Below are 24,590 nucleotides of genomic sequence, written 5' to 3'. Positions count from 1 at the left end.
AATCTTCACCCTCAAAGGCTACAGAGTAATAATGAGTAACATCTATAAGTTAGGTATATACTCATAATATAACATATGTTATATGCCATGAAAGGTAAAATGTTATGTTTTATTATAAGTCAGAAGAGAGAGATTGATTTCTTCTTGGGCAACTGTGGAAAACATTTCAGAACAGTCTTTATTTTAGCTTGTTCAGGCAAGTTGAATCAGATTCTGATAGGCAGGGGTAGCAACAATTGTTTTAGAGAAAATATTAATGACCAGAAGTGCAGGAAGAGAAAATACAGATTACTCAGGAGTCTAATGGTACGAGCCTCTGATGCTTGGAAAGGAAACCAGGAGATGAAATTGAGACAGAAGGTAGGCCAGCTCACAGAAGAACCGTGAATCCCAAGCTAAGGCTCTTTAACTTTATTGGCTAAGCTTTGTAAGCAATGGGGAGGCACTCCCAGTTACTGTTTACCTGGAGTAACTTGTCTGGACCAGAGCTGATAGACATGGGAGAGAATCTGTGTAGCAGAAATAACAGTATTGTTGAACTTAGAAATAAAAATTCTTGCAGAAGCTTTTCTCTAGTTTAGGGCAAACCTAATAATGCCTTGTTCGAACTAAATCACTTGACCTGTGAAATACTGCTTCCTTGTGATTTTAAAAGACTTTGGCAAACTTTCCCCCCATATGGTAGAATGTATTAGCAAACATTTAAGAGGCTTCCTCTGATGGTTATAATTAAGCTTCAAAGGGAACAGGCAAAAGTCAGACATTGAGTTGGGCTGAAACTATTTCCGTTTTCCTATTGTTACCAATATGCAATCTACCCTAGCTTGCTTTCCATCATATTTTCCAGAGGGTGAATAAAGGTTCCGATTTTGGTGGTAGAGAAAATCAGTATGCCAGCAAGAATTTTTAATGCTATATGATTCAGAGCTAGTTGAATCACCTTGGGCCACTGTACACTCTGTAAACAGCACAACACTCTGAACTTTTGGGTCCTGGCCTATTTTCAATCTCCTTTTCAGCTATCTTTACCAGGTATCCTACGTTTCAGCCTACTGAACTATTTGGTATTCATCTAGTCAGTAGTCTTCACACATTCATGTCTATTCTCGTAGATTTCAGCTTGATTTTATCTATATCTGTGTGCCCTCCTCCTCTACTTCATCATCCAGTCTTATTTTGCTACAGAACTCTTATTTTCCTTCAAGATTCACAGTTGTGCAAGTATATGTTTTTAATGAGAACTTCTATGATGATACTATCATTAGAAAAGATGTATAAGATGATACTATCTTAGAAAAATTAATCGGATCTTTATGCACTCACAGCACCTTGAAAAATATATTTTCTAGAATGTTATTACATTATATTTGAATTGTATTGTCTATATCTGACTTGCTAAATTGTGAGCTCCCTGAGTACAAGAATAACACAATGTTATAAGTGCTAAATTCAAAACGTGCAAATTGCTATGAGAAGCTAGAAGAAGCAAAGCCAAATAATCCTATAGAAACCATTCAAAAGCCTCAACACTCAAAGAATGGTATAGAAAATTAGGAGGCAGTTAAGCTAAGGTAACCAAAAGATTAGTGAGTAAAAAAATATAAATAAATATGAAAACAGTTTGCATTTTTTCATTCAAAAATATCAGTAGGAAAATTTAGAAGAAAAGTAAGATAAACCCCTGTCTTGCCCTCAGGATCATTATAATCTCAAAATCTCACATTGTAGATAAAGCTACCAAACAAGGATTAATCAGTAAATAATGTAACATAGCAGTTCAGTACCAACCTGAATTGGTACTGAATATATATGTGTCTACTATATACCTTAGATATACCAGTCTAGTTACCATGTCAATGAACACAACAAAATTACTCTGACCTATTTTTCTTGACACCTAAGGATAATGGCATCCTTCCACAGTGTGCCTAAACCTATACTATAATAATCTCTTTTTCTCTCTTACCCAAATTAAGGCCAAGCTGTAACACTTAAATTTAAAAATAAGAGATTTGAGGAGGCTTAATATAAAAACACATACACAAAATGCAACCTTAAAAATGAATTCAAGTAGAAGTATACAAAAACAATAAAGAAAGAAAGTCAAGAAGAGAGAAATCTCTGAATGAATTTTCTTAAGACAATATTAAGAGTTATAACATCATAAATTGATACAGCCACTATGGAGAACAGTATGGAGGTTCCTTTAAAAACTAAATATAGAATTATCATATGACCCAGCAATCCCACTACTGGGCATATACCCAGAGAAAACCGTAATTCAAAAAGACACAGGCACCCCAGTGTTCACTGCAGCACTATTTACAGTAGCCAGGTCATGGAAGCAACCTAAATGCCCATCGACAGACGAATGGATAAAGATGATGTGGTACATATATACAATGGAATATTACTCAGCCATAAAAAGGAACGAAATTGGGTCATTTGTAGAGACGTGGATGGACCTATAGACTGTCATACAGAGTGAAGTCAGAAAGAGAAAAACATATTGTATATTAACACATATATGTGGAATCTAGAAAAATGATACAGATGAACTGGTTTGCAAGGCAGAAATAGAGGCACAGATGTAGAGAACAAACGTATGGACACCAAGGGGGGAAAGCGGCAGGGGGGTGGGTGGGTGGGTGGTGGTGGGATGAATTGGGATTGACAATTGGGAGATTGGGATTGACACGTATACACTAATATGTATAAAACAGATAACTAATAAGAACCTGTTGTATGACAAATAAAATAAAATTCAAAAAAAAGAGTTATAACATCAGTTAACTTCCAAAAGTTTTATATAGAAAACTATGCTTTATGACTTAGATTGATTTCCACTGTGGCTAAAGTAATATAAATAAGTGTAGATAGCTCTGATCATAGTGAAATAGGATACGAAGGGAGTGTGGATTATGGGGAAGAGGTGATCAGTGGTGCAGGTTACATGAATTAAAAGAGAGGGAGAGAGAGCTGCCACTCAACAACGTGCAAATTGCAAAATCTGACTCCCAATGATGTGATTAACTATGTGCTCCTGAATGAGAGTCAGTGAGTATTAGAACCTATTCCTTCTATCTCATTAGGAAGCAGGGAATGATAGAGGGGTTTATAAATGAGATTACAGTCCTGTTGAAATGTGGCTACAGGAAATCAAAGAAATTAAAGGAATGGTAGAAAACTAGACATAAGCAAATATCTACATATTTAAAACAAGGAAGAAGACAGACTTTGGAAAAGGTTAGCTAGAATAATAACTAATGACCTGTGGTGAACACATAGTGCAAGTTATTTTTTAAAAATCATATTTGTTTTTTTGAATAAATGTGGAATTGCTAAATACAAGACAAAAATTTGGATAAAAGATTAATAAGATATAGATTCTGTTCACAAGGAACATCTAGACAAATAGAGGATATGTCTGATGGGCATAATTTTACAAAGTAGAACAGTTTCACAAGAAAAGCAAAGACACATGTCATAAGAACTATGAAAAATAAGTATTACTAGCAAACGGCAAGATTCTCAAACTCAAATGCCTTCTAGGGTTAGCAAGTAAAGAATACATTTGAATGTGGCAGTTACCACTAAACTTTAGCTGACTTTTGCCACGGCAATGAAGGGCCCAAATATTAAAAAAAACAAACTTGTGTTTTATTTTCCTGTTAAATATTCAAACTGTAAAAGTCGTGGACTATTTTTTAAAAATTAAAAAACATTGTGTGGGTCAAATAAAATATATCAACAAGCCAGAACTGATCTTCATGGTACTAGTCTAGGATAAATTCCTTAGAGGATTAAGAAATGTTCTGTGAAGAATTCAGTAATTTGGACTTCCCATTGTATTATATATAGAATTTAGATGTGTAGTGATTAAAAAAAAGAAGATCCCAAGCAAAGACAACACCACAAGTTAAGGCCGGGAAATAGGAATGTGATGGAAGTAAATGAGAAACTATGAAGAGCTTATTTTGGAAGCGGTGTAGTCTATGATGATGAGGAACAGGAAATATGATAATATGAGCATTTAGGGGAAAAGGTGAGGATGATCAGCATTCCACAGAGATTCTTTAAAAGCAGTCATGCCAAATATACTTTACTGTATTTCATAAGGGTGAGAGCTTGGTAGCATGCCAGAAAAAATATGAACATTGATTTCAGTAGAGTAACCTTGGAGATAAGTTGGTAAAACATCTTCGAGCCTTTTTTGTTCAACATTTTTCAATGATATTGATGATGATCAAGAAGACGTTTACTAGATTTATAGCTGATAAAAAGTTGGGAGCGATCACTAATGTGATGACATACTCAAGTCTAAACAATTTTGAGAGACTAAATGCAAAATTCCAACAAAACAGTCAAGGTGTTTTTGAGCCAAGAAAGTCAAAGAAATAAGACGCATGAAAATAACCCAGAAAGCCATCTTTAAGAATGGTAAGACTCAGAAAGTTTAATTAATATCCCTTAAATCACAGAATTTGTGGCAGAAGTGGAATGCACATTCCAGGTCTATCTAGAATCAAAGTCTATGGTCTTTCTTAGTCATCAAAGAACCACCAACTATATAAAAGTACTATGTCTATTTCTTAGAACTTCAGATTGTACTTTGTATTGAGTGGAAGATTGAAGTAAATGTTCTTTAAGGTCACAATAAATTAAAAACTCTATGTTTTATTATTTTCTGATAAAATATTAATGAAGTTTGGACCTAATATGCTGAGTAGATTTTTATATAAGCTATATAAAATTTTTATATAAGCTAATGTTTACAACTTATTTTAATTGTTCTTTTCTTCATTTCATAGTAGCAGCAGAAAATACTTGTTTCAACAAAGATATTTCAATCTCAGTCATTTAACAAATATTTTCTGAGTGCCTATTAATTGCTAAGAACATTTAAAAGCCCTGTGGATACCACAAAATTTCTCCCATTAAGGACCCACATTTTACCAAATGGGCATGTCTCTGGTTCCCTTTCTCATTGGCTCTCCTCACTTCTTCTTTTCCCCAAAGATAGCATCTAAACCCAGAAAAAAGCTTCATGACACTTGCAGAACAGTGTCTCATCTGCACTGGCCTCTGGTGAGGTGTTTCTTACCAGTTGGTTTCTGGATATTGACTTCAATCCCCACATGAACTGCTGCAAAATGTCACATGGCTCCCATGGTCCCTGTGTTCCCTGCTTGTTTCTCCACCCCCTCCAACTCCTTTTTTATCTATCTGATTTTAAGGACTCTTGGGGAAAGAAAAATTTATATTAACAAATAAAATGTCAAAAAATAGAAACACAAATATGTGTATGTCCCTGGACACAGACCTAAGCGTTTTCAAAACAATGAAGCTGCACCTCAATAGATGAAGTGATATTACAGAATAAGCAGCAAAAGTTATAGAATCAAAATCACCCTTAAAATTCTTTAAATGTGTACAGATGATTTTGTGTATATTACTCTGAATGGTAATACCTGTGGGTAAATGTATCACCTTATGTAACAGAAAATGTAATTTTACAGAGTTTTTGCTTTTAATTACATAAAAGAAAATGTGCATAGCTAATTTTTGGAAGTCAACTGAATGTATGTTGGGACTGCATTCTACTACGTCTATATAAAAGCCATGACTTTTACTGCCTTCTCCCATACCTCCTTTTATTTATTTTGTGTGTGTGTACATGATTCAACTCATTGAAACTTACCCTTAAATTATTTCCTATATTCCTTTCAGAGTATTACAGAAAACAAAATTCAAACTTCTCCCATCTATTTACTTGTAGCCAAAAGACTAGAAATACACAGCTTCTTTAGTATTTAGTTTCTCTGTAAACTATTATCTCAGCTTCTTAGTAAAGGAGCTAATTTAGTGATTCCCATAGCATGTTGCTTACCTTTCCCTTTAAGTTGTATGAAAAGAAAATAAATCTTTCACATGGGCTCAAAAACCTAACAAAAATTATTGTTCAAGATACTGGACATATCCTAAAATATTTATATATACCACTGATACAATATTCCCTCCCCAACACCTGCCCAGAGTCAAAATTTAATTTGTGCTTTCGTGCTCCCAAGCTTTGTTGTGGTGAACAGGGTAAATGATGAAGAAACAAAACTGAAAACATTCAGAAAAAGAGGGTAGATTCATTCTTCCTAAGAATCATTCTACCAAAGCACCTATTGAAGGAAAGCTCTTGAAGGATGGGGGAGGTAGGGAAGGACAGAGTGGAAGGTGAAGAGACAGTAACATTTAGGTAAACAGAGATCCTGAGAGTTTAGAGCAAGGTACAGAAGCAACTACCATAAATGAAATTTGGGGGAGAGAAGTTTAAGCAGATATCTTAGGAAGGACACCATGGATTTTTATGATGGAATATCACTGACCACCACTGTTTTTCATTCTGTGTTAACTCTTTTGAACTGTTTTCATTTTGAAACACAAGGTTATGCTTAGACTGGCCCTAAATATTCTGATCACAGAGAAGAAGAAAGAAACGGAGAAGGCAAAAGTGCAAGCATTGGGAGTGGAATGGGGAAGAGGAAGGGAGCCCCATACCTAAAACCAAGCCTTTGCAATGTTTCAAAATTTCCAAGCACTGCCTTCAGGGAGGTGGATCTGAGATCTGTTCTCCCATCTTCTTGCTTGGCTGCCTCATGAAGAAACCCCTTCTCTGCTGCAAACCTCAGCAGCTCAGCATTTGGCTTGCTGTGCATTGGGTGGTTAACACTTGCCAGGCACATACTTTCCCTTCCCAATCCTATCTATACTCCTCTCTCCTCTATCATTTAAGTTCAAGTCTTTAAAAATTGTCAGGGAGGCAATAAAAAGAAAATAATTCTCACTTTTATCACAGTCACGCTTCAGTTCTGAATAAACAGTAATATCTTATTTGATTATCAAATTCAGTGAAATATATTTTCAAATATATTTTCAGTGAAATATATTTTCACCATTTTCAAAGACAGAAAATGCATCCTAAATATTGAGATGAATCAAAGTAAAATTCCTAAAAATATGTAACTTCCAAATGGAAAACAAATATCCTGAAATAAAGGGAATAATAGCTGAACTTTCTATATATTTTCTTGAAGTGACTGTTTTAAAAGGAAACCAATTATTTAGATATATAACTTCTAAGTTAGTTATTTATACATTGCATTAATCACTTGTGTTTAAATTGGGCACATTTTTCATAGTCTTCCCATACTCGAAATTGTTATATTTTTCTTCATGATATTTTTAGTAGCAGTTTATGATTTGAGACAGACTTTCTCATAGTTTATCACTATAACCATGGTGGGGTTTTGTTGTTGTTGTTCCCTTAAAGAAAGGTTTGGCATCCCACTCTTTGACCTGTCTAGCAATTAAATTGGCCATGACAGTAGGATTCATCTAATTTTGTATGAAAAGTATATTTTCAAGGAGTCAAAACATAAAGAGCTTTATTATGACTACTTTTTTTACTTTTCAGAAAAAGGAGAAATATTAAATATTCTGCATCTCAAATATTCCTCAGTTCAATAACTGTTAAAAATATTTTTTACAAATTAAAAAAAGATACATTGACTCCCTTGTTCATTTTGGCTCAAAATTGAAAATCACTGGCATTTGACAACAATATTTTAAAAAATAACAATCAGATTTCTGCCCAGAAAATGATTTTGCTGATACAGTTCTGGCGACAATGTAGACTACTTACCTCTTTCAGGTACACCTTGGATGACGTGGACTCTGAAAATCCAAGTTACACCCAAGATTCCATTCCCCTGTGGTTACTCATCTGGATCACAGACATGTAGACATAGCACCAAGTGGGACTCCATCAATGAGTCAGTCAACCCTTTCATGCAGCAAAACCTTAGAGGGAAGAGCAAGGAGGATGTATTGGCTATTAGGAAAGCGCAGATTGCTGGCAGAAAATGACATCCTCTAATAAGATCTAAGGTACGACTCATACAATTGTCCTAATTTTTAAGATTGATGGGAAGCATAAAGCATTCTTTAAGTTGGTGACTGGTTCCAATAAATGCCTATATAGTAATGCATATGGTTTTAGAATGTGAGTTTATAAAGAAGGTGGAGATCCCAGCTCCCTCCATCATGTCTATATATATATGTCTGAGTGTGTGTTTTAGAGCTCTGGGGAGTGTCTTGACAGAGAACCTGAGCTGGACAAAGCAGCCTTAATCTGAGTGAGCTAACCAGCACCATGAAAATATCAGGTGTCCTTCTGCTCCTCTCTCTGACTCTTTTCGGCTTTTATTCAGGTGAGTTGTGGGTTTTTTCCCCTTAAAATTAAAATCCAAAACTTATACTAAACGGGAAAAGACAAATGAATTTGTCCACCATATTTCAAAATCCTAACAATTTTTATATAAAAGACCAATTCTGAGAGATCATTATAATGACTGTGATGATGAAAATGGTGAAGGTAATAATTACAGAAATAACTTTCATCTGTTGAGCATATACTATATTCTAGGCATGTACCCAGGGCTTTTATGCATTATCTCCAATACACATAGCAAGGTATTCATATCCAAATTCCATATATAAGAAAACTGTGGCACAAACAGTTAAGAAAACTGCAAGGACTTGTAACCAGTAAGCAGAATTTGGAATTTGAATCCGGGTCTTTAGACATCACAGATGATGTCTGTTCCACAGAAACAGTATGGAGAATGGATACTTATTTTAAATATTAGCTTGGCTTTCCAAGACAAGGGAAAGCTTTCCAGTCCTCATTATTCTTCTAATTAGGACTCAACTGAAATTGAAACAAGCAGAAAACAGGAAACTCAACTGGAGAATCCTTCAGAAAAAAGTTATTGAACCTTAGAATTCAGAAATATATGCTATTGGTGAACTAAACAATTCTTCAAGTAGGGGAATATCTTTGGCCACCTAAATGAGCAATAGTCATATATTCTATGAATTCAGATTGTTCAAAGGACAATTGTACTTCAGTTTGATGTTTTTCATCACATCATCATCTGTGTGAATGAACAGGGCCATCGCATCTATTTCTTTCCTTCTTTATTATTCTACTCTATGCTACTGTAGTGGGCAAAATACCCACTAGAGTCTCTGGACCCAAAACCTAGGCCCATCTCATCTACCAATGTCCTGTGTCAACTAGAGAAACAGCTCAACTCTCTGAGAGATTCTCTCATTTTTAGAATCCTAGACATGAGACTGAGTTCTGGGACCTTCCAGGTCTGGTGTACCATTTTCTATGACAAAAGTAGTTGAATTTTGCTGCTATCAGAAATTTAAATGCCCAAACATGTAAAAACAACAATTTTTCAATGAGATTGAGCAGATGAAGAAGTCATTGTTCACGGGAAATGGTCATATTTTCATAAACAAATCCATTCAGAAATATAAAAAAAGTGGATAAACGATTTCTGTGATATTATGTAGTAAGTTTGACTACTAAAGCCAAGTAACTCGAGTAAGTGGCTCAGTCAACTGCTGAGATGACATAAAAACAGATTTGACTATATTAAAATCTACTTGCAAAGACTGACTCAGAAATCAACTGACAATCCTCGTATTGCTTCTCTTTAGAAAGGCTAATTGATTTATTTAATTGGACCTGGTTGACCAATACAAACAAATACTATCAATAATACTAAAACAGGGTCCTTGATAGACATGTTGGCATTTGGAAATGCATAGTGCCCAAGAGCCTTAATGTTGAGACCAAGACAAATGAATTTCAGTCCTGGCATTTCCATTTTATAGCTGTGTGACCTTTCTGAGTCTCATTTTCCTCATCTGTAAAATGGGAATATAAAAGGACTAGTGCTAAATAGGGAAGTAAATGAGAAAATGCATGTAAAGTGCTTAACATAGTGGATGAAACATATTAAGTGTTCAAAAAATGTCTATTAATGTTACTATTACTAAGTTTTAATAACAAGAGTACTAGTTGGACTCAGCCATTGTTATTTAAGCTTGCTTCCACCTTGACATTTCATACATATAAGACGTTGCGCAAAATCTCTCCTCTTCTGATCAAAGATCTGTACAGCTGAGAAATGACTGAATATTGTAACAATGAGTCTTCCCTGGTTATAAAAATCACTTGGAGTGTTTACAGAACTATAGACTTCCAGACCGTATTTGGTCTTATATAATGGAATTTTTCAAGTGGTTGTCCTGGGAATCTGTATTTTTAATAATCAGTCACACCATTGCATTAAGGTTGGTAATCACTACAGTAGATGAGCATTAACTTTTTTTCAAATTTAAAAGCTTTGTTCTCTCCTTATCCTTATCAAAATTCAGCAGCTCGTACAAGGATTGAAGCTAAGACTTTTATTATTTCAGGATTTTAAACTACTGTGCTAATTAGCCACAACCTAAAATCACACATACAATTATAAAGATGCAAGACTGTATTTATGGACTTCTTCTCTTTCGGGAATTTAGAGAGATGTAGCAGGAAAAATGAGTCACAGCAAAGAAAATTAGTTTGTCCTTGCCAGTCTAAATTTGGGCCAAGTCTTTAAAGCTGAGTATAGAAAGCAGAAAAACAATTTAGGACTCAAAGAACAAACAACAAACCCAATCCCTTTCCTCAACTGCCTGTGACAAAGTCTTTGGGGAGGGACCAAAAGCACTGAAATTTGGAATGGCAGAGTTAGAGGAAACTTTCCAACCCAACTTCTCCAAAGTGATGCCAGAAATGATAAAAATCATTCCCACAGTAAATGAGTGACTGGGCCAAGATGGTAACAAGAATCTCCAGATCCTTAGACTATTTGTCTCACCCCACTCCAACCTCCAAGAAATATTACCTCATCACAGTCCATATCCACATATCACTTGCCAAGTTTCTACTGTTCCCTAAGAGGAGAGCACATATAAAAGAAAATAACCAAGCCATGACTTGTTGAGATGGCCAAGAACCAAGAACAAGTATCATCCTAGGCTTGGGGATTTCCTAATTTTGCAAATCTCACTTTTTGCATATTCAGAAATTACAGTGTTTGTATTTTATGCTTTTTCAGGTGTCTTCAGTCAAGGAATTCAGGTCAGTACATAATTTTATTTATCCTTCAGACCTGAGTGGTTGTTGGCTGGTACTCCCTGACCAAAGAGGTTGTCTATGAGTAAAAAAGCAAAGAAATGGACAAGCAGGCCAGATGAAGAAAACAGCAGAAGTACTTAGTTTTCTAACTACAATATCTTTATGAGAATATTGTTTTCAGTTTAAAAGAAACTAAACACCCACTCCCAGATTTTGTTAAAGTAAAATGAATATAAATAAAAATAGAATGAACTTGTGGTAACATTTATGCTCTTTCACTGATTTCACTGTGTGATCTTAGGCAAGTTACTCAGCTTTTCTGAGCTACAATTTCCACAGCTATAGAAAAGGGATATTATTATTTACCTCATAGAATTAGACTTAAATTACATAAACTATGTGGGAGCATTTGGTAAACTATGCATAGTTACAAAAACTATGAAAGGATTAGTTATTGATCAATAATTAACAGCTTCTGAAAGAGTTAAGACAGAGGTTATTATATTCTTTTTAGAAGTAAGGCAACCAAGAGTTGACAGAAAACTTCTTTAGTGCTTTGTACTGAGTATACACAAACTGATCAATCAAACTTAAACACAACTTGGGTTAAAAATTGGAATGGGCACAAATTATCTTTATTGTTTGGCTGATTTTTTCCAAATTAATCCACCAACATTTTTCCAGTTTTCTTGTTCTAACTATCAAAAAGGCAACAGAAACGAGGTATTTGCTCTGCCAATCACATCCCGTGTCCATATTGAACATTAATACTTGACTTGGCACTGGTTGTTGTTTGCCTTGCTGTGCCCAAGAAACCTTGGCATCAAAAGTTTCCAGACACTACTGCCAACTAATTGGAGTTGGCAAAGAAGTTGAAAAATATTTTCCAACCCTAATATAACTACTACATTGCATAAGACTTTTTTTTTCAAATTTTAGCATCTCAGAAATTGGAATGTATCTTACAATGAAGCACACCTTACAATTAATTGCCTCTGTGAGTGTGTGTGTGCATGCACCTGTGTGTGTCTAATGCATGCACACGTGTGTTTGTACTGGTATACATAATTGTACATTTTTAAATTGATTTCTTATGTTTAAATACATATGGTAGCACAGCCTATGTTAAATATCCAAAAAAAGAAACATGAAAAGGACATGAGATCCAGCCAATACATTTTATATCCCATTAGGTAGTAAAATATGATTAAGACTATTACACATAGGTTTTTAAAATATGGAATTTAATCCTGATTTTCTCATTAACACAAAAGTCACTTCCCTTCTTTGGGCTCTCATTTCCCAGATTGTTAATGTTTCCCAGATTTTTAGTGGTTCCTAAAGTTCATTTAAAATAATCTATCTGCTTGCTTTAGGATCTCTGGGGATGCTTACTAAATATTAATATGTAGATCCTCAGGGACCATGCCAGGCTTACTGAATAATAATCCCAGGTGGGAGGTTTTGAATCTGCGTTCTAAGAATCTAGTGCTGGGATGTACTGACTTTGGAGTGCTCAAGTATGTTGGAGACTATATAGATGAGCTCCAATTTGAAAACTTCCTGCCTGTGTAGTTTGAAGGATGTCTCTTTCCCTTCTCATTGCCTTTGTTTCTACATCTGTAAAATGAAGAGTTGGATTTAATGATCTTTAAAGCCCCTTCTGGCTTAGGTATCTGAATCAGTCTGAACCAAGCATGCCTTGCGAAGACTGCTGTCTCTCTTCCATTCAAATATAAAGGGCAGGGGCTTCCCTGGTGGCGCAGTGGTTAAGAATCCACTTGCCAATGCAGGGGACATGGGTTCGAGCCCTGGTCCGGGAAGATCCCACATGCCGTGGAGCAACTAAGCCCGTGCGCCACAACTACTGAGCCTGCGCTCTATAGCCCACAAGCCACAACTACTGAAGCCCTCATGCCTAGAGCCCGTGCTCTGCAACAAGAGAAGCCACCACAATAAGCCCGCGTACCGCAACAAAGAGTAGCCCCGCTCGCCGCAACTTAGAGAAAGCCCGCGCACAGCAACGGAGACCCATCGCAGCCAAAAATAAATAAATACACAAATATAAAGGGCAAAGAGGGTACCACCTTTAGGATGACATCATGGCTACCCCTTCTCTTCTGCATGCCTGGAAAGAGGGTGACAGTCCCAAAGACAGGCAGAAAAAGTTGAAACTAACCTTAGAAGCATGCCTGCCCAAGTTTGATCCAGCCAAGACAAAAGGAAGAATGATTTTTTCCAACACTCAAGTCAATCTTTTCATGCCAAGAAGTCTCTTCATTATGAAGCATCTGATGGGAGATTACCGCTAGCAGTCTAAATTAGAGATTTGTAAAAGTTTCTCATTCTTTCAAAAATATTATTTGAGCTAAACAAAAAGCATGTTCTGAGACTTTTGGAATTCATGGTCCTACAAATTCATGGTCATTTCCCTGTAAATGTAAATGACTAATATGCTACCAACTCCAAGTAGGAACATTAAATAACATAAAATAATAATAAAATAAAAATAACTTAAAAACTACAATTTACCATCACCACCCTTCATTACAGAAATTGTAGTATAATAACAAATGCTTGAAAGTCATAATCTCAGAATAAGGATAGTCCTTTAACCTGGATACATTTTGCTTCTAGAATCACTTACTACACTATGTTTATTTTTCTTATTTCCCCTATCAGGCTGTGTATTTGGGAACCATATACTTAAAAAGATGTTTAAATGAACATTTCTGATTGGAATTAACAAACCTCTCAAAAACAATAATTGGCAACCATTTTCTTTTACAATAATTTTGGGGATATCTAAGTTCAGTTTTATTTGTATTTTAAGATAAATACATGGTAAATTTTAATAGTAAAACAATGCTCCATGACTAGAATATGTTTGGGGCTGTTCATTTTTCCTAATTAGCTTGAATTCACTTATGATTAATATACTGACAGAATACCTAAATACAATTTGGAGATGTTAACCAGCCTCTACGACTTAACTACAGAGGAATACTGAAGCCTCAGAAAGAGGACCTTGCTGAGTCAAGTTTACCAACAGCAGTAAAGCTATGCAGTCTACAACTCAGGACCCCTGACTCCATACTGAGTGAGCTTCCACAGCTCCATGCTACCTATAACCAGCAACAGAAAGCCATTATGTAGTTCATGGGAAAGTGCTTTGAGCAGTATAATTGTCTAACAAATACATGTCTTAAACAAAGAAGTAATTAAAACAATAGTTTCAAGTAAGATAACCTGTCTCCACATGTTGAAGGAATTCTGAAACTTGAAGGAAATGGAGGAAAAGAGAACAGAATTGACTGCATTGGCTCAGGTCAGAAATGTTGAGGGTGGGTATAGGTAGTAAATTTGGAATTAGTGAAGATGCTTAAGATAAAGAAATACATGAAAGACAACACTTGCAAGGGGATAGAAATGATGTTTTAATCTGGGGGTAGGCTGGGGAATCTGAAGAATGGTGCTGTTATGAAAAATGGAAAAATTAGAATGTAAAACTAGTTTGGAGGGAAAAATAAAGTTATATTTTGGTCATAAATGAATATTAAGTAAGAATCAGATTGTTGACTAAAAGTGTCTTGTACATTTCTGACCAACAGACATTAGAGTTAGAGATTTTGCTGAAGACTCAAGAAAAAAAAGTCTAGGACTCATTAGCATCACCTGGGAAAACATATGTTCTCAGAGAAAATCAAGTGTATAAAATTTTCTTGAAAATGAACATGAATACTCAGGAGGAAACTAGAAAAGACAATAAAAAGGATAGAGAAGATATAGGTGGAGAACTGGAGTAATGACATATACAGAAATCAGGAAAGAGTTTTGAAAAGATGGGAGTGGTCAAGAGTAGCACATATAAAGAAATCATGAACATTTTATAAATAGCCAGTGGATGTTCCCTGAAAGATGTCATGTTTTTAGACCAGTTTTGGTAGTGTGGAAGGAGCGTGAAAACTGGGAAAGTAGAAGCCAAGTCAGGGAGGGGTTAGGAAAACTGGTACAATAAAGAAAGGGATTGATTTAACCACATAAGTAGTAAAGGGAAGAAGAAATGAAGTCCTACATCCAAGTGAAGTTGTGTCTGAAATTTTTCTTTGGCTTTATTTGTAGAATTAAAATATTAAACTAAAATACCAATGATGCTGACTCTTTAGTTGATTTAGTGACCATATAAACTCACTTCACACCCAAGTTAAATGATTTTGTAGTCACTGTTAGCAAAGATGACTAATTTGGGTAACAAAAATGTCACTGCATTCCAAAATATTTAGGAAGGCACAGTTCTTTGAAGAACCATAAGAGGTCAGGCTGATACTAAACACTGGCACCCAATGCCTGGAAGCAGTATCCGAAAGCTGGACTATCTAAGGAAATAAATGGAGGCACTTGTTAAATTCAACACCAATCTAAAATTTTTAAAAAACTGTTTTAAGGGCTTCCGTGGTGGCGCAGTGGTTGAGAGTCCGCCTGCCGATGCAGGGGACACGGGTTCGTGCCCCGGTCCGGGAGGATCCCACAGGCCGCGGATCGGCTGTGCCCGTGAGTCATGGCCGCTGAGCCTGCGCGTCCGGAGCCTGTGCTCCGCAACGGGAGAGGCCACAACAGTGAGAGGCCCGCGTACCGCAAAAAAAAAAAACACACAAAAAAACTGTTTTAAGCTAAGTAAAGTAGGGTAAGAAATAATGGGCTCAAAAATTCTAGAACGTGATACAATTTACATTATTAGTGTATATAATAGTAATCTTACACATGACACTTTACAAAGTGTTTTCATAGGATTTATCATTACAACAACCCTAGAAAACAGGCATTACCGGCCCCTTGTTAAAGATGAAGAAATTTAAACCCAGAACACTGAGTGCACAAAATAATGCAGCTAATGAGTGGGAGAAACAGAATTCAGACTTAGGTTAGTCTAATCCCATCTTCAGGATAATCCCCTAGAATTACAGAGTATTAGGGCACTTGAAGTAGGCGGGGGTAGGGGTTGTCTTTCAGCTCTCCTAGGTCTCCCAAATGCCTCATGGAGGACACTTTAAAGGAGAAAGGATAATCCTATTGTCACCCTTTGCCTAGACCTGCTTCAGCTTGGACTGAGAAGCCAATTGCTTGGATTCCGTTTAAAGGAGTCTAAAATAAAAATACAAAAGGGGAGAGAATATCTCAGCAGAGGAATGACACGACACTCCAAAATCAGCCTACTTCTTTTTGGTTCTGAGAGATGTGGGCTCTTTCTAGTCTCAACTCTGATATTCCTCTGCCTCACTCTTTGTCTCACAAAAGGGATTTCTGGCTGGCTCTACAAAGGCATTCTTAACCTCGCCCAACCTCTGGCGCTCTCAGAGAGTGGTCCTTTTCTGCCCCCAGTCACCAAGCTAAACATTTTCACGCAGTGAGTGAAGTGGATCCTCTAGACATAAAGGAGGAAGCATTTGGGCAATAGTTGTTGTTCTCCCACCCAACTGCACAACTAAGGACCCAGCTTTATTTAAGCTACTCCACCGGAAGAAGTCACAGCTAAATCTTGGGTTATCAAAGCTGGAGCATCATTAGAGTTTATCTAGTCTGACGGTACTTAGCATGTTCTATGAGTTACAGAGCCTTTCAGAATGTGATGAGAGACACAGTTAGGGCAGGCCTACAATGAGCAGTTTCTTTTCTACACTCCTCCTCCAGGACTATTTCAAATATTCCACACTGACTTTCTACAACTCTCAGGTGACCACATTTGATCCTGATAAAAACCCTGGGAATGAGACATGGCAGCTGTGTTTTCTGGTTTGGGGGTTTTAATTTTTTGGTTAAGAAAATTGAGGCACAGATATTGAGTACTTTGTCCAAGATAACACAACTGGCCAATGGCAAATGGCAGAACAAGTTCTATAATATGATTCCTGAGCTTACTTCAGGGATCATGAAAGGCCACTGCAATTTACAGGTATGCGGGTTTGTATCTATGTTAAGGAGGTTTGTTCATATACCGTTTGGTTGATTAGGTTTTATTCGCTGAAATCCTTTGCTTTTCCTAGTCTCATTCCCACGGGGCAGTGGAAGCGGCAAGTGGGTTTGGGGAAGCAGCTGGGTTCTAGAAATTCTCAAAGCGAAGACCCTCCCCCAGTGCCCCTCCCATATCTGCTTTCTAAAGGACAAAAGGCGCTACATCACAAGATGAGAAGGCCGGCTGCCAGGGAAAGGTGGCTTAAGGAGGCGTCTCTTTCATGTAAGAGACTTTCTTTTTTTCTTTTCCTTACCTGCCCTGAGACGCCACCTCCGGTATCTTCCCCGTAAGCGTCTTTGCCGTAAACATCTTTGCCCCGGGTGTTTTAGCCATGGGTAACTAATTAGCCGTAAGGCAATTTTGCCGTAAAAGATTAACAGGTTGATCGTAAAAGATTAACAGGTTGATCGTTGGGGTTGATGATTCGGTTTCCACTGGTAGGCAGTTTGGTTTCATTTATCCATTGATTCAGTACTCCAATTTTTATATTACATAAATCTTAGCCCTCATAATAGTCTAGACGGTGAGGAGCACACTGGCAGTCTTAAAATAGTGGATGATAAAGACTACACATATGGGCTCGATAGAAAACATGGTGATAATACTTACTTGACAATATACCAGGAACAAAAAACAGTGTAGAAGCTTTTACGAGGCAATTCAAAGCTTAGTTACAAATGTGCATCCTAGTGTTTGGAAAACAATACCACTGTTAATGAAGGCAGAAATTTTAGCAAAAAAGAAACAGTGCGGTGCCGATGCCAAACGAGGAGACGAATCAAGCAAAAAAAGATATAATACTATGAACTAAAGACGTTGATGGCAAATGCTTAGGTACAGCCCACAAAATTAAATTAGGTATTTGTGCAATATGGCCCTGAATTTGCACACATTTTAAATGAATTCAAACATGCTGTATTTTGCAATAAAGTCTTTTTAATTTTGCTATGAAAAATAAATTTCATTATATCCTCATTAATGTCCCTCTTTTATTTTTAGTAATTTTATCTTTTAGAGCAAAATTGCCTTAGGGTCAACTAGCTATCAGTGAAAGTGTTTGTGGCAAAAATGCTTGTGGCAAAGATGCTTACAGAAAAGAAGTTTATCGTGAAAATATTTATCTAGAACCTGTAGAGACATACATATCTCTGACTTGAGATGCCCTTTTCTCAGCTTCCACGTTGCCTCTATTTGTCCCACTACGGCATTTACGACACGTTGTGCTGAAATTACCTGTCCCTCTGTTTCCCTAATGCAGATAAGATGGTGAGCTTATCGAGATATTTATAACCACTTCCTCTTTGTATCACTAGCACCCAAACTGTGTTTTCAAAATACTATCAATAATTACCCATTAGCTCTTTGTGAAATAAAGGAAAATATCTATGATTATTCTGTGGTTTAAAGAATTTTCTTGACTCAAGCACACAATTGCAAATGTGTATATTAATGACATAAATACAAAATGCATTAGCTTTTGAAAAAAATATATTCTATGTTTTATAATATCCTAAAGATTTTCCAGCTTTTATTTTCTGTTTGGAGTCCTAAAGAAAAGATTACTCTCCTGGAAGTGGTATGAGAGGATGGAGTGATCTTTAAGAGCACAGGAGAGAGTGGGCCTGTAGGTAGGACTGTAAGAAGCCTAGGTATCTCCTATCTGACCATGCACTAAGAAAATCTCTGGTTAGCACCATACTACCCAATCTTAATAGTACAAGATGCCAAATTTCAACAAAAAGTGTATATTTAAGAGTCTCAGGTACCTTAAATCTGATATATGTGATAATATTTTTAAACTCAGTTGTATAGCTCTTTTGCTGGGCATTTTCTCATGCAAACCTTCAGAGGGCTTTATCAGTATATAATGGTTTGCTAATACTTTAAACAAATGGTTCCTCTTACCTCTGCCCATACAGTCCCCTAATAAGGTATTTTAATAAAGCCTACGTGGCCTGACTATAAGCATGGTCAAGGGTATACCATGACACTTGGTCTTTATTTCTCTCTATGAGGATGTGTTGGAAATCAACCATAGTATACTGTTGGAAATTCTGGGTCAGCTATGAGGAGTATGTTCAAGCACTGGTCTCAATGCTTCTGGTTGTGTGGCACTGGTAAGCCACTTAATTTCCTGAGGATCAATTATACATATTGGCTAGAGCTTCCCTGGTGGCACAGTGGTTAGGAATCCGCCTGCCAATGCAGGGGACATGGGTTCCAGGCCTGGTCCGGGAAGATCCCACATTGCCGCGGAGCAACGAAGCCCATGCACCGCAACTACTGAGCCTGTGCTCTAGAGCCCGCAAGCCACAACTGCTGAGCCCACGTGCGACAACTACTGAGGCCTGCGCGCCTAGAGCCCTTGCTCTGCAAAAGCCACTGCAATGAGAAGCCCGTACACCGCAACGAAGAGTAGCTCCCACTCGCTGCAACTAGAGAAAGCCCGTGTGCAGCAACGAAGACCCAATGCAGCCAAAAATAAATAATAAGTAAATAATTTTTTAAAACAATTATACATATTAGCTAATATGTATAATATTGTTCAGTGTGCATCTCAGGGTTATTGTGAGACCACTGAGTTGATCCATATGAGAATAGTTTGGAGATTATGAAGCAATTAATAAACATAAGACAGTATTATTTTAATGGAACTGTGATGGGGTAAAGTATGGTCCCTCTATTCATGTTTAAATGTCACTTCATTCAACACAGCTGCCATCTGAAGAAGTTCGGTTCTACCTACTGCATATTGCCTGTACTCTGGAATAAAATGGCTCAAATATTATTTGCACGCCAGATATTGACTCAACTGACACTGAATTGAAAAGAATCTTAAAACTTCAGACTACTTCTGAGAGACCACTAGAACCAAGGGGATATATTAGTAGCATAAGCTCTATCATTCCTTCTATAGAGCACTTGATGATATTAATCAGTCATAGCATGTGTTCTCACCAAGGCTTGATGCAACCTCAGAATCCTTCAAAACAGAGCAGTTTAGGGTAGCCATTACTCAGTTATTGTAGTAGGCACAAAAGTTCAAATTCTACAAACAGACTCTGGGACAGAGTAAATTAACATAATGACATTGGAATTTTGTTTTCAAGAGTTAATAAATGGATGTAGCAGCCACAGGGAAAACTAACAAGCTAACAGATAACATCTGGGAGCTCCTAGCAGTGATCTTTAAAGCAGTACAGAAGGAGTGCTATTGGAGTTACATTAATACAGTTTTTAAAAAAAATGCCATTTAAAGACCAAAATCTACTCTTAGTTGGAACAATTTAGTGTTGGAGCAGAAAGTCATACCTATAGCATTTGCCTTACTTCTTCTGTAAAAAGTAAACATCTGCCTTACATCATTATCTTACTCCTGAATACAATAATTATAGCCATGTATTTCCTATTTCTTAAAAAGTCTTAATTATGTTTAATATATTCTAGTTAGAAAAGGAAAGTGATTTCCTATTTCAGGAAACTTTACATCACAACTACATACAATACTATAGATAATTCTAAGTTTGCTGTCCAAAACTTCTGTTCTGAGGGACAGTCCCTTAGAATGCACTAATATCAATGTCAATGTGTTTACTTTGCTAGATTGACTGTGGTGAGTTCCAGGACCCCAAGGTCCACTGCACTCGAGAATCTAATCCCCACTGTGGTTCTGATGGCCGGACATATGGCAATAAATGTACCTTCTGTAAGGCAATGGTGTAAGTATCATACTCACCAAAACTTCCTTGCAAACACAAACTTCCAGAATAAGACTATAACACTTTCCTTGAGATATTCTAGAAAGTTCTACTCATACCCACCCATACAAACTGAAGAAATAAGCTGCAGGCAGATGGGTTGAAAACATATGGGTCTGTGACACAAGTGAACCTATCTATGAAACAGAAATAGAATCACAGACATAGAGAATAGACTGGTGGTTGCCAAGGGGGAGGGGTGGGAGAGGTTTGGATTGGGAGTTTGGGATTAGCATGCAAACCAGTATATGCAAACCATACATGCAAACCAGTATATATAGAATGTATAAACAACAAGTTCCTACCGTATAGCACAGGGAACTCTAGTCAATATCCTGTGATAAACCATAATTAAAAAGAATATGAAAAAGAATGCATGTATATGTACAACTGAGTCACTTTGCTGTACAGCAGTAATTAACACAACACTGTAAATCAACTATACTTCAATTAAAAAATTTAAAAAAAAAGAAAACATATGGGTCAAAAACAAACCAAAAAACTTATCTAAATTATTTGAAAACATAAACAGTTTACTTTGTTATTATTAAATTTGACTCAGGAAAATTATTTTTAAAATTTATACATCTTTAAGAATTTTGACACAGTTTCTTATTTTTTCCTTTATTTCTAATTAAAATTTCAACAATTTTCATTCAGTTATGTTTGTTGCTATTATTAATAATTTTGGAAAAGATGAAAGGAATTTATAAAAGTGCAGTCAAGTTTGAAAATTCATCAAAATCAAAAGCTTGTGAGAAAATTTATCAAGAAAAATATTACTTTAACCAAATTACTTGCAGACATTTTATTTTATCACAAATTATACGTTGCTAGGGCACCAAGTCCCATTCATTCTTCTCTTTTAGTCTGATGAAAAGAGCCTTTCAATAAAGAATAGAGGAGAGGATTATCCCTTATTATCCAGACATTCAAACTTTACAGATAGTGTACTAGGAAGATCCTATCAAGGGCCAATATTTATTGAATTTACATGTTTATAAGAAAGAACGGTGCTGTAGATTTTAGCCAATTGACTGTGAGATTCCTGATTAAATATAATTTATAATTAATAAAAATTTATTCAATCAGTCAACCAATCTTTTGTTCTGATTGCTCTGAAAGCAAGGGGGTTTAACCCAGATAAAAGTTTAACCCAGATAAAAGTTACCTCACTTCTATCGCTGTCATCATTTTCTTGTATTAGAGTTTCTTCTATGAATGCCTTAATTTCCCTCAATTTAGCCATAAAATTCCTAAGCACAGGGATTATATAAATCCCTATCAATAATAACAGGGCTAAGCACATAGAATGATATAAATAAATATTGAATCAATGCATAGTACATGTGTGCCTATGTTTCTATATAACATATCTGAAAAATCAATACCAAAATCTACCAGGAAGAGTGCAGTAGGGTAAGGTGCGATTTGATTTAATGGTCCCATATTGCTGAGAAGGCCTGATATATGTCTGCTATAAAATGCCAAATGCCTGAATATTTGGTTCAACTTCTTACATCTTCTATCAGGTTAGAACTATGACAGTATAGTCTCCTTGCCATTATATCTCCTGTCACTTTTACCTTTTCTAGTTGTATATATATTTGTTCTCAGATAATGAACAGTTAAAACCAAAAAGTCTAAACCCTAGTAAAACTCTGAAGTTTAAGATTCAGGCCTTCTGCAATTAGGCAGATGTTACCTCTGAGTGCATTTAAATAACCCCTGCCTAATCACAGACATGGACACCTGTAAAGCAAATGATTACATGGACTATGACAGAGTTAAACCTTTTTCCAACCTCTGTGAGGGATACTAATGATATTGCACTGAGCATATATTTGTCTTTCTTTTTTTGTAGGAAAAGTGGTGGGAAGCTCAGCCTAAAGCACCCTGGAAAATGCTGAATCAGAACAAGCGTTTTCTGCTGACTTGCCAGCTCCCTCATCCTTCTTTTCTTGCCTCTGCTCTTACTTTTCTCTAATGAATCCCTTCAATTTATAATGACACACCTTCTACTCTACCTTGAGCTTGGGGAGTTCAATATATATTTCCCTTGATTCACTCGTCAATAAAGTAAATTCTATAGAAGTACTGTTTGTGTTTTTACTTTGTGATCAAGAAAACATACAGATACAATATGGAATACTGACCTGGCGTAAACCTGGATAAAAAGACCTGTTTTTCTGATCAAAATCAACCATGCAGTCACTGTGGGATCTTAGGAAAATCCCTTCTCCCTCTCTTATTCTTGGAATTTCAATGTGAATAATTTTTAACAAATTGACCATATGTTTATAATTATTTTACAATATCTACCATTTAAGTCTTAGATCATGAATTATAGGTTCTTTCCAATTTCAGGAAGAGTATTTTATATAAAAATAAAACATTTATCCTCTCTGGACCATAGTTTTCTTATCTCTATGGAATGATGGATTACATTACTACGTAATAGACACTACATAAAGACACGGTTTATTTGGTTTCCCAGCAACATCGAAGGGTCTAACAGAAAGAAGCGAATATATATTCAATGAATAATGAATAGATGCAAAGTTTCTAAAAGTGTGCACATTAAAGAATGTAGTTAATTGATCTTAATCATGGAATGAGAGAACTGGATGAAATGTGAGAAATCTTAAGGCCCAGAGAAAGCTTACTTATACTGCCAAAGAAAAAAGCTCCAGTTAGCAGAAAAGTCAAGGTTAAAACATAGCTCTTTGGGCTTCCCTGGTGGCGCAGTGGTTGGGAGTCAGCCGGCGATGCAGGGGACACAGGTTCGTCATGGCCGCTGGGCCTGCGCGTCCGGATTCTGCAACGGGAGAGGCCACAGCAGTGAGAGGCCCGCGTACCAGAAAAAAAAAAGCTCTTTTGATAATTAGCTCAGTCTCCACGTAGCTGGCTCAATCCTAGGTAAACAAGTTGAATATACAAATATCTCATTCTTAGCCATCCAGTTGCAAGTATTGAAAAATCTCCCTTTGAGTACTCTAATTCAGTAAAGCATGTATTTACAAATAACATCTTCCTGCGTGAACTCACACAGAAGACCTCTCTAGATGCATTTTCTAGATGATCATCCTTCTGCCAGCAAACAGTTACCGGGTGCCTACTCTGAAGCAGGCTCTGTTCTCCGTGCTTAGAATCCAGTGATGGACAGGGGTGAGAAAGGAAAAAAAAAAATCCCTATCTTAATGAAGTTTACGTTCCAGGAAGGGGAAATAGACCAAAAAAACCCCATAATAATAACATAGTAATACTTAAGGCCAATTGCAATTCTAAGTCAGATGGTTAGAAGAGTCCTAACTAGGAAGACATGGAGATGAGGGAGTTAGCCAAAAAACTTCTTGTAGAACAGCAAATGAAGAAGCTAGAACACAGTCCTGAAGGCTGAAGCACACCTGATTTATTCCAGGTTCAGCAAGGAAGCCATGGTGATTGAAGAGGAGTGAGTGTGTGGGCAAATTACAAGTGATAAGGTCAGAGATGCATGAGCCAAATCATGAAAGATTTTGTAGTCATTGTTAAGATTTTTTCTTTTATTCTTATGTATAAAAGTGTGTTAACTATAGATATTAAGATCATGTTTCTGTTTGTAAAATCTCAATTATATTTTATGCACATAGATGTTACCCTTTATGTATATAATGGAAGAGGGCCTAGCCAAACTGGGGGATGCATTTGATATTTAGGTAAAGAGCCTGGCAGTGGATTAGGTTGTGCTAGGGAAAATAAATACCTTCTCCTCTGTCAAGTGTGGCATTTGCACTCTTCCATGCTT

The 24,590-nt window shown here is 36.4% G+C and overlaps 1 protein-coding gene across 1 annotated transcript; it reads left to right on the top strand.

The window, feature by feature from the left end:
• Positions 1 to 8,206: 8,206 nt before the first annotated feature.
• SPINK6 (serine peptidase inhibitor Kazal type 6) lies at positions 8,207 to 22,713 on the top strand (the record flags this gene model as incomplete). Its single annotated transcript, XM_082835589.1, has 4 exons — positions 8,207 to 8,264; positions 11,016 to 11,038; positions 20,649 to 20,764; positions 22,668 to 22,713. The coding sequence occupies 4 exons, from the start codon at positions 8,207 to 8,209 to the stop codon at positions 22,711 to 22,713; spliced, it is 243 nt and encodes an 80-aa protein (XP_082691715.1).
• Positions 22,714 to 24,590: the final 1,877 nt, after the last annotated feature.

This window comes from Leucopleurus acutus (genome assembly GCF_964270905.1).
Source record: "Leucopleurus acutus genome assembly, chromosome: 3".
NCBI classification, from domain to species: Eukaryota; Metazoa; Chordata; class Mammalia; order Artiodactyla; family Delphinidae; genus Leucopleurus; species Leucopleurus acutus.
Note: the sequence above shows the minus strand (reverse complement) of the source record. Positions and strands in the feature narration are given on the sequence as shown.